Here is an 11,202-nt window from a genome sequence, read left to right as displayed (position 1 = left end):
AGCCCTTAGTTTTTTAGTTCTCTCTGTTTTGTGGAAATCATAATGGTAGCCAGACAGCTACAGTGGAGTGACAAGCAAAACAATTCAGACCCACAAAAACACAAATTACTTAATAATTATATTGTGATCAACAATCACAATTATAAAAAATAACTATTATAATATCGATATTTATACTGTATTCCAGATTCAGTGAATAATCAATACTAAAAAATAATCATTAAAAGGCTTCTTGTTATCTTGAATAAAATCTCAGTGGTGAGGTTCTGCTGAGAGGGAAAAACATCTTTAAAAAACAGATTTATTCATTTATTTTACTCACTTTTGTTTTTGTGACAAGTGAGTCTAGTGTTTTTGTGTTCTGGTTTCTCTCACTGATTTAATTTGGCGTTAAAAAAAAAAGAATATGACAAACATTGAAATCCGTTTAAGAACTGTTTAAAAAAATATAAGAAGTCATTAAACTGTTGTTGGTCTCTGTGACTGTGTCTAAATGAAGGATATTGTAATTGATTTTGTGAGGGTTCAGACAGTTACCAGTATGTTGAGTTTGTGTCTTTTTGAAGCTGTAGCTTTCTTCTTCTTCTTTTTGTTCTAGTTCTTGTTCTTCTTCTTCAACCTCTTGGATGACAATTCTTTTGCCTTTGCGTTGCTGCTCTGGCTGACTTTCTGACATCTTCTTCTCAATTTTAGACAGAAGTTGCTAAAACACAAATAATTACAGTGGACAACCAAACAAAACACGATGGGTTATAACATTATGCAGAATGTATAAAAAGTTCATAAATATGCCTTAAACTTTGATCACCTACAGTGGCTGCAGGGTTTTGCGGCTCTTCCTGAAGAACCATCCTCAGATCTTCAGAGGCCATTTGGAAATTACCCATATGATCATAAACGGTAGCACGACGTAGCCGGGCTAATAATAACAAAAACACGGGACATTATGGAACCATGGCATACACAAATGGAACTGTATTTAAAAAGCTAAGACTAATGATTTAACACATCATAAGAATAACAAGATGTTTTTCTAAATATAGGAATAGGACCTTTATTATTGCCTGGCTCCAGCTCAAGCACTCGCTGACAGTCTGTCATGGCTTTGTGCCAGTGCTTGAGATTGATCTCTGCCTGAGCTCTGTTATTGTAAGCTGCCGCAGTGGGAAAAATAGAAAGGCTCCTGTAATGAAATGGAGAATTAAACAGACCTATATTTACAGTAAGGTTACTATACAGTTCCAGTCAAAGGTCTGGACACGTCTACCATTCTAAATGAACGGGTAGGAGATTGGTGGGTGATGAACGATTATTCTCTGGTGCACACCAAATCTAAAAATGAAGGTAAATACAATTTCAGATAAATAACACATGACATAATAAGGTGTCAGTATTAATCTATAAAAACTATGCAAAATTCAGAAGGAGTGTGGAAAACAAAGAAAACCCCATGATTCAGCAGCACTGTTTTTCTACCATGTTGTTTCAGTTATTTGGGGTTTGCAGGCATCATTTTCTTGGACAACCCTCTTTAGGTCTCAACAACAGCAGTGAAATGCCTTGATTCTTTTCTTTGTCAGCCATTCTGTCGTAGATTTTCTGGTGTGTTTGGGGTAATTGTCCGATTGCATGACACAGCTTTGGCTGAGCTTTCTTTGCTGTCAAAAAGACGGCCGAACATTTGACTACAGAATATGACGGTAAATAAATGATTTCATGGTTAGCTCAAAGACTGCATGTTGCCCAGATCCTGTGGCGACAAAACAAACCCAAATTACTACCCTTTTACCGCTGCGCCTGGCTGTTGACAGGAGGTATGTATAACAGTATGCCTTTACAAGGCATTATTACTGACATGCCTGTTTGGTTTTTGACAAACCAAACAGTTTGTCTGTACAATTTGGCCCAAAAACTCCACTTTGGTTTTGTCTGTTCAAAAGACATTGTTGCAGAAGTCTCGTGGTCTGGTCTGATGCAACTTTGAAAACTCAAGTTAGGCTATTTAAGAGGCTTGCTACTGACAAGTCTTTAAAGAAATATGTTGCAGTCCTTTTCTAATTGTACTTATATGACTGATAATTCAATATGGTAGATGGGTCCTGTCGAGAAGTTTGGGATTTTGATTGCTTGAGGTGAACTTGCTGAGGTTGCAGATGTCTTGAAAGTTATCCCCTTTTAAGTGATCTTTCTTACAGTATAAAGATGGACTCCAGATATTTTGGAAATTACATTATAACTCTTCCATGATTCTAGTAACAAGTGCTTCTCTAAAATTACTGCTAATCTCATTCCTCCATGTCATTGTGGTAACTCACATCTAAATGCTTCAGAGCAGCAAAATGATAAAAACTCTCCTTTTACACAAATTGTTTAATGCATAGAATTGTTTGGGGGACCTGACCTGGAATAGTATGCAACCGCCTCCTCATAATCTTTGGCTTTGAAGGCTTCATTCCCTTTCTCCTTTTCACGATTGGCCCGAAGGAGCTTCTCCTGTTGTGACAGGACTGGATCACACATATCACACACCCATACACACTTTAGTGTAGTCAACGCTTTGCAATTGCCATAAAACAGAGATGCAGTGCTGTAATACATTACATGAGGCATCCAATTCAGTCTTGATTTTGGGGGTTCCAATGTTTACAATGGCTGGGGGATCCTTATTGAACGCATTCTCATCTACTTTGTCACATTCTTTTTCCACATCAAACCTGAAAATGAAGACAAAACAGGTGTAGAAAGATATTCTGCCAAACAAGATTTGGGAGCAGCATCTAGTGTATAACTGGGGATCACAGGAATTAAATAAGCTTAACAAAGCAATTGTATGCTCAGTTTGCTCAGTGCCATAACTGCACTATGAGTGTGATCTTCACTTTTAATGTAACAGACAAAAGTGATGACTCACTTGTCCCATTCTTGATAATTACGAGGAAGACCACATTTTGAAGTCTTCTTTCTTTCTTTTGGAGCTGAATTCTGAAAAAAACAACACTAAGGTATCTCTTTTCAGATAATACATATACTGTACATATGCTGTACGTAGTAATAAAAAAGATTTACCTCACAAAGTGGAACAAAGCAATTGGAACCTCTAACAGGGGGCATTTTATCTTTCTCTAAGTCATCAAAAACCCACTGGTTTTTAAGTGAAGCTTCAGTCTGTTTGGTTTCTTCTTTCCATGTCTATAAAAAGTAAATTATAAAAAGTTTTAAAGATATCAGAGAATGTGTAAACAGAGCTGAAAGTTCATATTACAATAAAGAAATGAAAACAAAGAAACAAAAACCCAAGTCAAGACAAAACATAGCACCATACCTTCAAGTCGCTGAGTATTTGGCTCCACTCATGGTTTGGGAGGCTGGCTGGTGTTGCTGCAGGGGTTTCCTCCCGGAGCGCTCGGCTCGCAGGGTTCAGCTTCTCCAGGTGATTCTCACAGAACCCGATTAGATGCGGATAAATGCCCTCTTCACCGGACCTTTACACAAAATACAACACTTTTCCTATGAGCAGAAAAAGTTCCAGCAATATTTCCCATCACGTCTGTGACTCTGCTGTATTGGGATACGTTCTATTAACCTTTTGCAATAAGGAATAGATAATATCTAACATACACATATCTACTTCTGCTAACAGTCATTAAACATGGGCTTAGAAAATAAACCATTTCAAAGTAATCTTTGCTGGCCTTCATTCACTAACTTTGATTTTATCATGTTATTGCTTTATCTACTACTACTACTACTACTACTACTACTACTACTACTACTACTACTACTACTACTACTACTACTACTGTCATTTTGCAGATGCTTTTATCCAAAGCGACTTACATCTGAGACGCACACCATCGAGCAATTAGGGTTAAGTGCCTTGCTCAGCGGCCCAAGGTGGTTCATCTTGGTTGCCATTTTGGGACCCAAGCCCACCTCTGTAGCCACTAGACTACCACACCCCCCCTATTGCATCTATTGCTGACTGTAATTGATCATTGGTTTTGTTATAAATTGGTTTATCCTTTGTTGTATTAAGATATCTTACATTGTTTTATCTTCACTGTAATGCTCTTTTTAACTTTATTAATAAGGTCAGAGGTGTATAGTAACAAAGTAGATGTACTTCGTTACACTACTTAAGTAGTTTTTTTGAGGATTTGTAGTTTACTTGTGTTTTTTTTTTAAATTAGGACTTTTACTTTTACTTCACTACATTTGAAAGTTAAAAAATATACTTTTACTTACTCTAAAAAGTTAGTTTAGTTTATTTCGGTCATGACATCACAAAAAAAGAATAAAAATTACATCAAGGAAACGAATACAATGTTCAAAGAAAACATTACAAAAAAGTTTCCAATATACAAATAACATCTAGACCGAAAAAGGTGTAGGCTGAAGCAAAGCTTATTCATTGCCTACCCTCAAAAAGATTATTTAAATTAATGAAATAAAAGCAAGAAGTAAGAGATAAGACTGCCAGTAAAACAAATTGCCTCTATGGGGATAACAAAGATTCCTCAAGAAATAAAAAAATAAAAAATAAAGGTGCAGTCTACATGTTTCCTTCATCCTTAAATAATCAAATCAAATCACCAATTAAATGAATACCCAAATCAACATAGCAAGCATCACCACTCATTAATTTGATATAGAGAGCTCTAAAAAGTTACCTCAGTACTCTCAACACCTTCTCCAGGTATTTTACATCTTTGCATTTCCCAATGTAATCATAATCCAGATGCTCCACGGGAACCTTCTCAGTGTAGTCAAAGCAAACTGCGTCTGCACTCATTTCTGAAAAATAAATGATCACAGACCGATTCATATAGACTGCATTGTTCTAGGAACCAAGGTCCAACTAAGACAATAGTTTCCATTTGCAATGTCTGTATTACTGACATATTTTATCTTCAATTTGTATTTTTTATCGTTAATTTAGAGACAATAAAGCTACATTACCGGCTTCCGTTAGTGTGAGCTGCTGCTCGGAGTTTGGTCTGCTGGTTGCCATGGTAACCACCACACGGAAGTCCAGTCGGAAACACGTGACCCGCCAACAGAGGGCTCCAAATTTGAAAAGTTTGCAGGTGATTTTGTCGGAAAAGGAGACATGAGAGGGGGTGTCAGCCGAGGTCCCAAGTAACAACCACACCGGCTCTCCACAAACCCTCACTTTTTAAGTAAGTTTTTCTGGTTTAACTGTGAATATTACTGTCTCCTTTCATACAGGTTGTTGAAGTTTCCTAACGGGCCAATGTTAAATATTTTCATCACAGCATCTGTAGTTATCAATGTTTTTATTTTTTAATATGTCTCTGTGGGGCTTTGACTGTTTTATGAATAGGCTTTGTGAACGCGGGTGGTGTTTTTATAACCACAAAACCATTTTCTTTAATGTCCCGCATTTTGAGTATCAATCCACGCAGGTGTTTCTGGTCGTGCTAATTGGTAATCAAGATAATTGTAGCAGCTTCGTGTTTTAACGTCAGATTGAGGCTTTTTTTTTAGTAATACTTGTAAATATTATGTTTGAATAACGATACTGCCGGGGTCGTTGTTGGTCTTCGCGGTTCTAGGTGTTTTATAGCGGGGAGAAGCGACCAGGGATTTAAAGCTGCCGTCTCCCATGACAACGGGGGATGTAAAGAGATGGGTGTGAGGGGCAAAAATGTGCAGAGCTTTAAAATGCCCTAAAAATCTCTCTATGACAAAGGTAATCTGAAAAGAAGGGTTATCACTTGTAATTTGTAATTTATGTATTTATTTCAAAACGGGGACAGTGCACAATAAGACAATCTTTTACAAGAGAATTTGCATTGTGCCAGGTTGTAGCAGCTTGCTATTTTCCACCTGTAGTCCCTGGGCAGGTTGATGGAATACTATGTAAAAAAATAAGTAAAAGAGCACAACAAAGCAAAGAGACAATACAGGACTGTCTCAGAAAATTAGAATATTGTGATAAAGTTCTTTATTTTCTGTAATGCAATTATAAAAACAAAAATGTCATACATTCTGGATTCATTACAAATCAACTGAAATATTGCAAGCCTTTTATTATTTTAATATTGCTGGTTATGGCTTACAGTTTAAGATTCCCAGAATATTCTAATTTTTTGAGATAGGATATTTGAGTTTTCTTAAGCTGTAAGCCATGATCAGCAATATTAAAATAATAAAAGGCTTGTAATATTTCAGTTGATTTGTAATGAATCCAGAATGTATGACATTTTTGTTTTTATAATTGCATTACAGAAAATCACAATATTCAAATTTTCTGAGACAGTCCTGTAGATAAATAAAAACATGGAAGCAGATTCAACAGAGCATGGGATCTGTCAGATGTTGGCACCTAAGATTTAAAGCTAGGCTGCCCCCCCCAACACACACACACACAACACACTTCATAAATGTACACACAAGTAACACACACAAGTTGACGGTAACCAACGCTTGGCAAGATGTGAGAAGTTGTGGGGACTTCTACATGAAATAATGTCCTGTTGGCAAAGTTTTCCATTGAGTCATTGCAATACAGGAGAATGATGACTTCCCAAAAGCAATTTTGCGTTGGGGTACACAACACTCACCCCTTGTAACAGATCTTGTTGTTCGTGTTGACTTAAATATGGAATTTACACATTTTCAAGAAAAAAAAAAAACAGAACTGACAATAAAAACCATATTCATAAAGGAAAACAAAAATTCTGACTATAAGCTCACAAATTTGCAGGGGTAAAAAGTGGGTTTACAAACTCAGAAATTTGCAAGAAAAACCTTGAATTGCAACAGATGGTGCACATCTGAGTTAAAATGCTTCACAATGAAAAGGTATCAAGGTTCACTTTGTCATTCCAAAAGTCCAACTACAACTGGAACAAAACGTCATTGCTACTGGCTCAAAGCAAGCAATAAAAACACTAAAAGATAAGGACACTAGGCTAACAACTAAAACACTGCATACTCAAAAAGTGCATAAGGATATTATACAGAGATTAAAGAGCTTGGTGCAGTACTGTAGATTGTACATTGAGGGTAGATGGGGAACAGGTTCTGTTTCTTTAAAAGCATGGTTGATGCAGTGTTATCACATTGGTGTATATATGGCAGCCAATGGTACAGGCTCACTAGTGTTTGTTAATGATGTTAGTGCTGACAGAAATGGCTTAATGAATTCACGGCTATACACTGCTTAGATTCAAATGGTACAAAACTGAACGATAATCTAATCGATAATTAGCCTCATCATACTGCCAAAGCAGCTCAGAACTCTTTGAAGGCAGAAAAATGAAATATTCTTCAACCAACAAGTCAGTCAGATGTAAACCCGTCAGAGTTGAATGTAGAAAAAGAAAAAAGAGAGACCCACAAGGGTCTTGCTGTAAAGTCCTAGTAAAGCATCGCCAACTGAGACTTCATTCACGTCCACAGGCTCTGGACGTCAGGCAGACGTCAACTGCAAATGGTTAAAAATGATTGTTTTATCACAATCATGTTATTTTGTACTTTGCTTAAAGTGGCTGTAACTCCTAAATTGTAAATGTCATACTTTAGTGTAACTTCTTGAAAGTGAAAGGCTACAGTTTGATTACATTTTGTTTTAGTTCAAATGTATTGTGACGTAAAAAGGCAAAATCATACTGTCATTGTAGCAATAAAACAGCATTGCATTCTTCTCCTGTGTAATGTGCTCTAATTCAAGTAATGATATATCAATGAAGGTATTAATTATGTTATGCTCTGAGTATTGTCATGTCCTTTTCTAAGGTTTTTTGTTTGTCATCTTCAGGTCACTTTAATTCCTCCTCACTGAAGTTTGCATTTTAACCACTGAGGGCACACAGGAGAGCGATGGAGTACACACCTGAATGCAATGGCTACCTGGAGTGCTACAAAAGCCAGCACTGCTATGACTGTTCTGACAGCGGGTACTCGGGCTTCTTCCAGAGTGCTGTGGGAGTTGACTCCTGCAGATCTCCAGAAGACTTCAATGAAACTCCAAAGGAGAACCTCAAGCTCTCAGCCCAAAAAAGCCCAAAAAACAACTGCAGAGAATCAGTCTGGTCTTGTGGGAGAGACTCCAGGGAAGTACTGCAACCTTCTCCATTCAGGTGGTGTGAAACTCCTAAAGTGTATAAAAGAGATGCCTCATTACGGCACAGACTTCTCGTGTCTAAACCCACCACACTCAAAAACGACAACTCCAGATCACCGTGCATCAGGATGAGTGAATCCTCCGTTGGTGCCAGGTCTGAGCGCTGGCTCAGTGTGTCCTTTGAATCTCTAGATCTTACAAGCCAGGAGCTATCAAACAGTTTAACACTGGAGCAGGATGTGCCTCTCTCCGGTAGGAAACGTCGTCTGCTCTTCTCACAGGTTAGGACCTCCACACGTGAAGATGGTAAACTCAACACCGGCCCCCTCACTGCTTTTGAGAGAACTACTTCATTCACAGAAAGAGATTTCAGCGGGAGCAATTCTCCTTCAGATCAATTTACTATGAATACTTCATGCCTTGGCACATTTCTACCAGCTTTAACAACAGAGAACTCTCAATCACCAGTAAGCAGAGGCGAAAATATCCTGTGTGACAGCTCAAGCGCGTCGTCCACACCCTCATTCACGCAAACGCCCAAATACACCAGGTATGTGTTTCCTGCATTAAACTTTACGCATTTGCTGTAAAAATCCAGCCAATGATTAGGAAATCATATTTGTTACTCCCTTTGTGTCCCTGTTATAGGTCTCTATATGAGGACAGTGGTTTTGGTTCCCTGACAACAGATAAATCCCAAGACTCCTCAGTTAATCATGACGGTTCATACCAGGAGCTTCTCACGTCGGCCTCCAGAGGAAACTGTGAAACCCCCAACCTGGCAGATGCAAAATGGCGCTCTCGTCTGCAGCGTCAGAACAGGCTCTCTACCCTCAAAGAAGGTGGCTCTCAATCTGAAGAAGACTCGGTGGATAGAAAGCATCACCAGAAGTGCCACAGCCAATCTAAAGAGGATGATGTTTTTTCTGATGACGCCACTCCCCGCAGCGTCCCACCTGCTACATGTAAATATTTTAATAGTCAGACTTCTGCAAAGTGTGACAATACCCCACTCAGGACCACTACAGCCAAGACGGAAAATGTAACACCTTCTAATCCGGCCATCACTCCTCTCAGGACAACCCCGATCAATCTGTCTCTGACTCCAGCCTTGCAGCTGGTTCACAAAATTTGCCAATACAAACTTCAGATGATGGCTGGGCAGAGCCAGAGCCTGAAAGAAGAGTTGAAGTCCACAGCAGCGCTGGCTAAGACCCCGGTGATATTCGGGACAACGATGCCGCTGGCAGGGCTGATTGGCAGAAAGATGGGTCTGGGAAAGGTGGACATCCTCACCGAGCTGAAAAAGAGGAACCTCAGGCACATCCTGGCCGTTATATTCAGCAAGCTGGACTCTGAGAGCCTCTACAGGTGAGGAATTCATGTTTCCAAAGCACTTTATCCTATAAATTAAAGTCCTACTTTTACTGTTTTTGCATTATATAATCCACCACATCTTCCAGACAAAGACTCATCACAGTTTAACTTAAAATACTGGTCTCATGCATAATTGTTATTTATTTTTAATATGCAGGTGTACGTGGGTGTGTAAAGGCTGGAATGAAATCATCCAGCAGGACAAGCAAGCTAGCTCGAGGAGAAGAAGCCACCTGAGGAAAGTAGAGGCTGCTGTTGAGGTATTTTTTTTCCAGTAGGTCACAATTAAAGGCATCTCGGTGGCAAAAGTGCCTTTTTTATTAATGTTTGCTCAGAGAATACAGGAGTATTAATTTATTGCAAAAGCATCACTGGGTAAACTACCTCTGTACATGTCCAATGTATTAAAATATTACTCTAGTAGCTATAACACTAGATCATCAGAGAAAATTCTCCTCATGGTCCAAAGCACTCGAACAGAGTTGGGTAAATTGGCCTTTTTATGCACCGCAAGCTTGGAATGAGCACATACTCAACTTGAAATATTTACCCTCTCTTAACATGTTCAAACATATGTTAAAATCAGTTTTCACAGAACAATGTCATTGTTTTTAATCAAGTGTCATTATTTGTTATGAATTCTTTTTAGCTTTCTGATCCTTGTATGTTTTATGTTTGATATGTTTTTATTTTTTGTAAAGTTACTTGTCGTATGTATTTTCTTTTATATGAAACTGAATTTAGTTTTCTGCTGCCATCTTGACCAGGACTCCCTGGCAGAAGAGATATTGCATCTCAATGGGACTTTCCTGGATAAATAAAAAATAAATTCATGTTTGCTTGGAGAACACAGGAGTATAGCTGTGGTAGACACTACTGATCTATTTGTGTTTGTGTCACAGCTTGGTGCCGCTGTCCCCAGCTCTGATGCCGAGACCAGAGTTGCTCTGCTGAAGAGGTCAGCCTTAAAGACGGTCCAGGCCCAGTCCAGAACCTCCAGCTACTGCACCCCGCAGTCCGCAAATGACGTTTTAACCCCATTACAGCACAGCGCCGTACGCTCAGGTGGCAGCGGCGGCGGCAGCAGCAGCAAACGGGATAAGTTCCTGGAGGTGAGTAGTTTTTAGTAGTTGGATAAATGTATTACTTTTTTTTTTTTTTTTTTTTTTTTTTTTTTTCCCTCTTCACAGTACGACCTAAAAGTTGTAAACGTAACCTGAAAAAAAACTTCTCTTTGTCCTTTCAGGTTGCCAAAACTCTCTTCAATGATGAGTGCCTCAAAGCTTGCCCAAGATGTCAACATCCTGCCAGATGTCATTCAGTGAGAGGGGAGGGCGTGTGCAGCAGGGAGGACTGTGGCTTCCAGTTCTGCACATCGTGCTTGTGCGCTTTTCACGGCTCCAGAGAGTGTGGCAGTCAGTCTGTGGGCCGTCGCAAGAAGGACGATCTACTTCCAGGGAGCGCTCGGAGCAAGAGGAATGTTAGGAGGCTATAAGTACAGCGTGTACTCTGCCCTCATGCACTATGCAAAAGTCACTTTAGCTTTTTTCTCTTTTAACTGACTATTTGAAAATGGCAAAGATGAGTTATTGACAGCCAATACATAAGCACTGTCTGTACTATTCACTGTTTGTGCCTGTATATGTACACTGTCATCTGCCCCCCCCCCCCCCCCCCCCCTTTCCTCCCCAAACATAGAGTTCTTACTTGTATGTTTTTAAATTATGCCTCTT

At 39.0% G+C, this 11,202-nt stretch overlaps 2 protein-coding genes across 2 annotated transcripts in view; one reads left to right on the top strand and one right to left on the bottom strand.

Moving 5' to 3' along the window:
- The window catches only part of LOC133425134 (sperm-associated antigen 1-like), a 38,406-nt gene extending 33,433 nt beyond the window's left edge, over nucleotides 1–4,973 (bottom strand). The window contains exons 1-10 of the mRNA XM_061715818.1: nucleotides 4,960–4,973; nucleotides 4,671–4,794; nucleotides 3,323–3,482; nucleotides 3,067–3,189; nucleotides 2,912–2,982; nucleotides 2,602–2,714; nucleotides 2,402–2,507; nucleotides 1,053–1,183; nucleotides 813–919; nucleotides 574–703 (exon numbers count right to left, since the gene is read on the bottom strand). Coding sequence (XP_061571802.1) covers nucleotides 574–703; nucleotides 813–919; nucleotides 1,053–1,183; nucleotides 2,402–2,507; nucleotides 2,602–2,714; nucleotides 2,912–2,982; nucleotides 3,067–3,189; nucleotides 3,323–3,482; nucleotides 4,671–4,792 — 1,063 coding nt within the window. The 5' untranslated portion in view covers nucleotides 4,793–4,794; nucleotides 4,960–4,973. The remainder of the gene's footprint in view (nucleotides 1–573; nucleotides 704–812; nucleotides 920–1,052; nucleotides 1,184–2,401; nucleotides 2,508–2,601; nucleotides 2,715–2,911; nucleotides 2,983–3,066; nucleotides 3,190–3,322; nucleotides 3,483–4,670; nucleotides 4,795–4,959) is intronic.
- A 2,875-nt stretch (nucleotides 4,974–7,848) lies between these two features.
- fbxo43 (F-box protein 43) lies at nucleotides 7,849–11,112 on the top strand. The gene is made up of 5 exons (XM_061718193.1): nucleotides 7,849–8,642; nucleotides 8,741–9,463; nucleotides 9,627–9,729; nucleotides 10,372–10,581; nucleotides 10,716–11,112. The coding sequence occupies exons 1-5, from the start codon at nucleotides 7,849–7,851 to the stop codon at nucleotides 10,962–10,964; spliced, it is 2,079 nt and encodes a 692-aa protein (XP_061574177.1). The 3' UTR covers nucleotides 10,965–11,112.
- The last annotated feature ends 90 nt before the right edge of the window (nucleotides 11,113–11,202 follow it).

This window comes from Cololabis saira, chromosome 3 (assembly GCF_033807715.1).
Source record: "Cololabis saira isolate AMF1-May2022 chromosome 3, fColSai1.1, whole genome shotgun sequence".
Classification (NCBI taxonomy): domain Eukaryota; kingdom Metazoa; phylum Chordata; class Actinopteri; order Beloniformes; family Belonidae; genus Cololabis; species Cololabis saira.
Note: the sequence above shows the minus strand (reverse complement) of the source record. Positions and strands in the feature narration are given on the sequence as shown.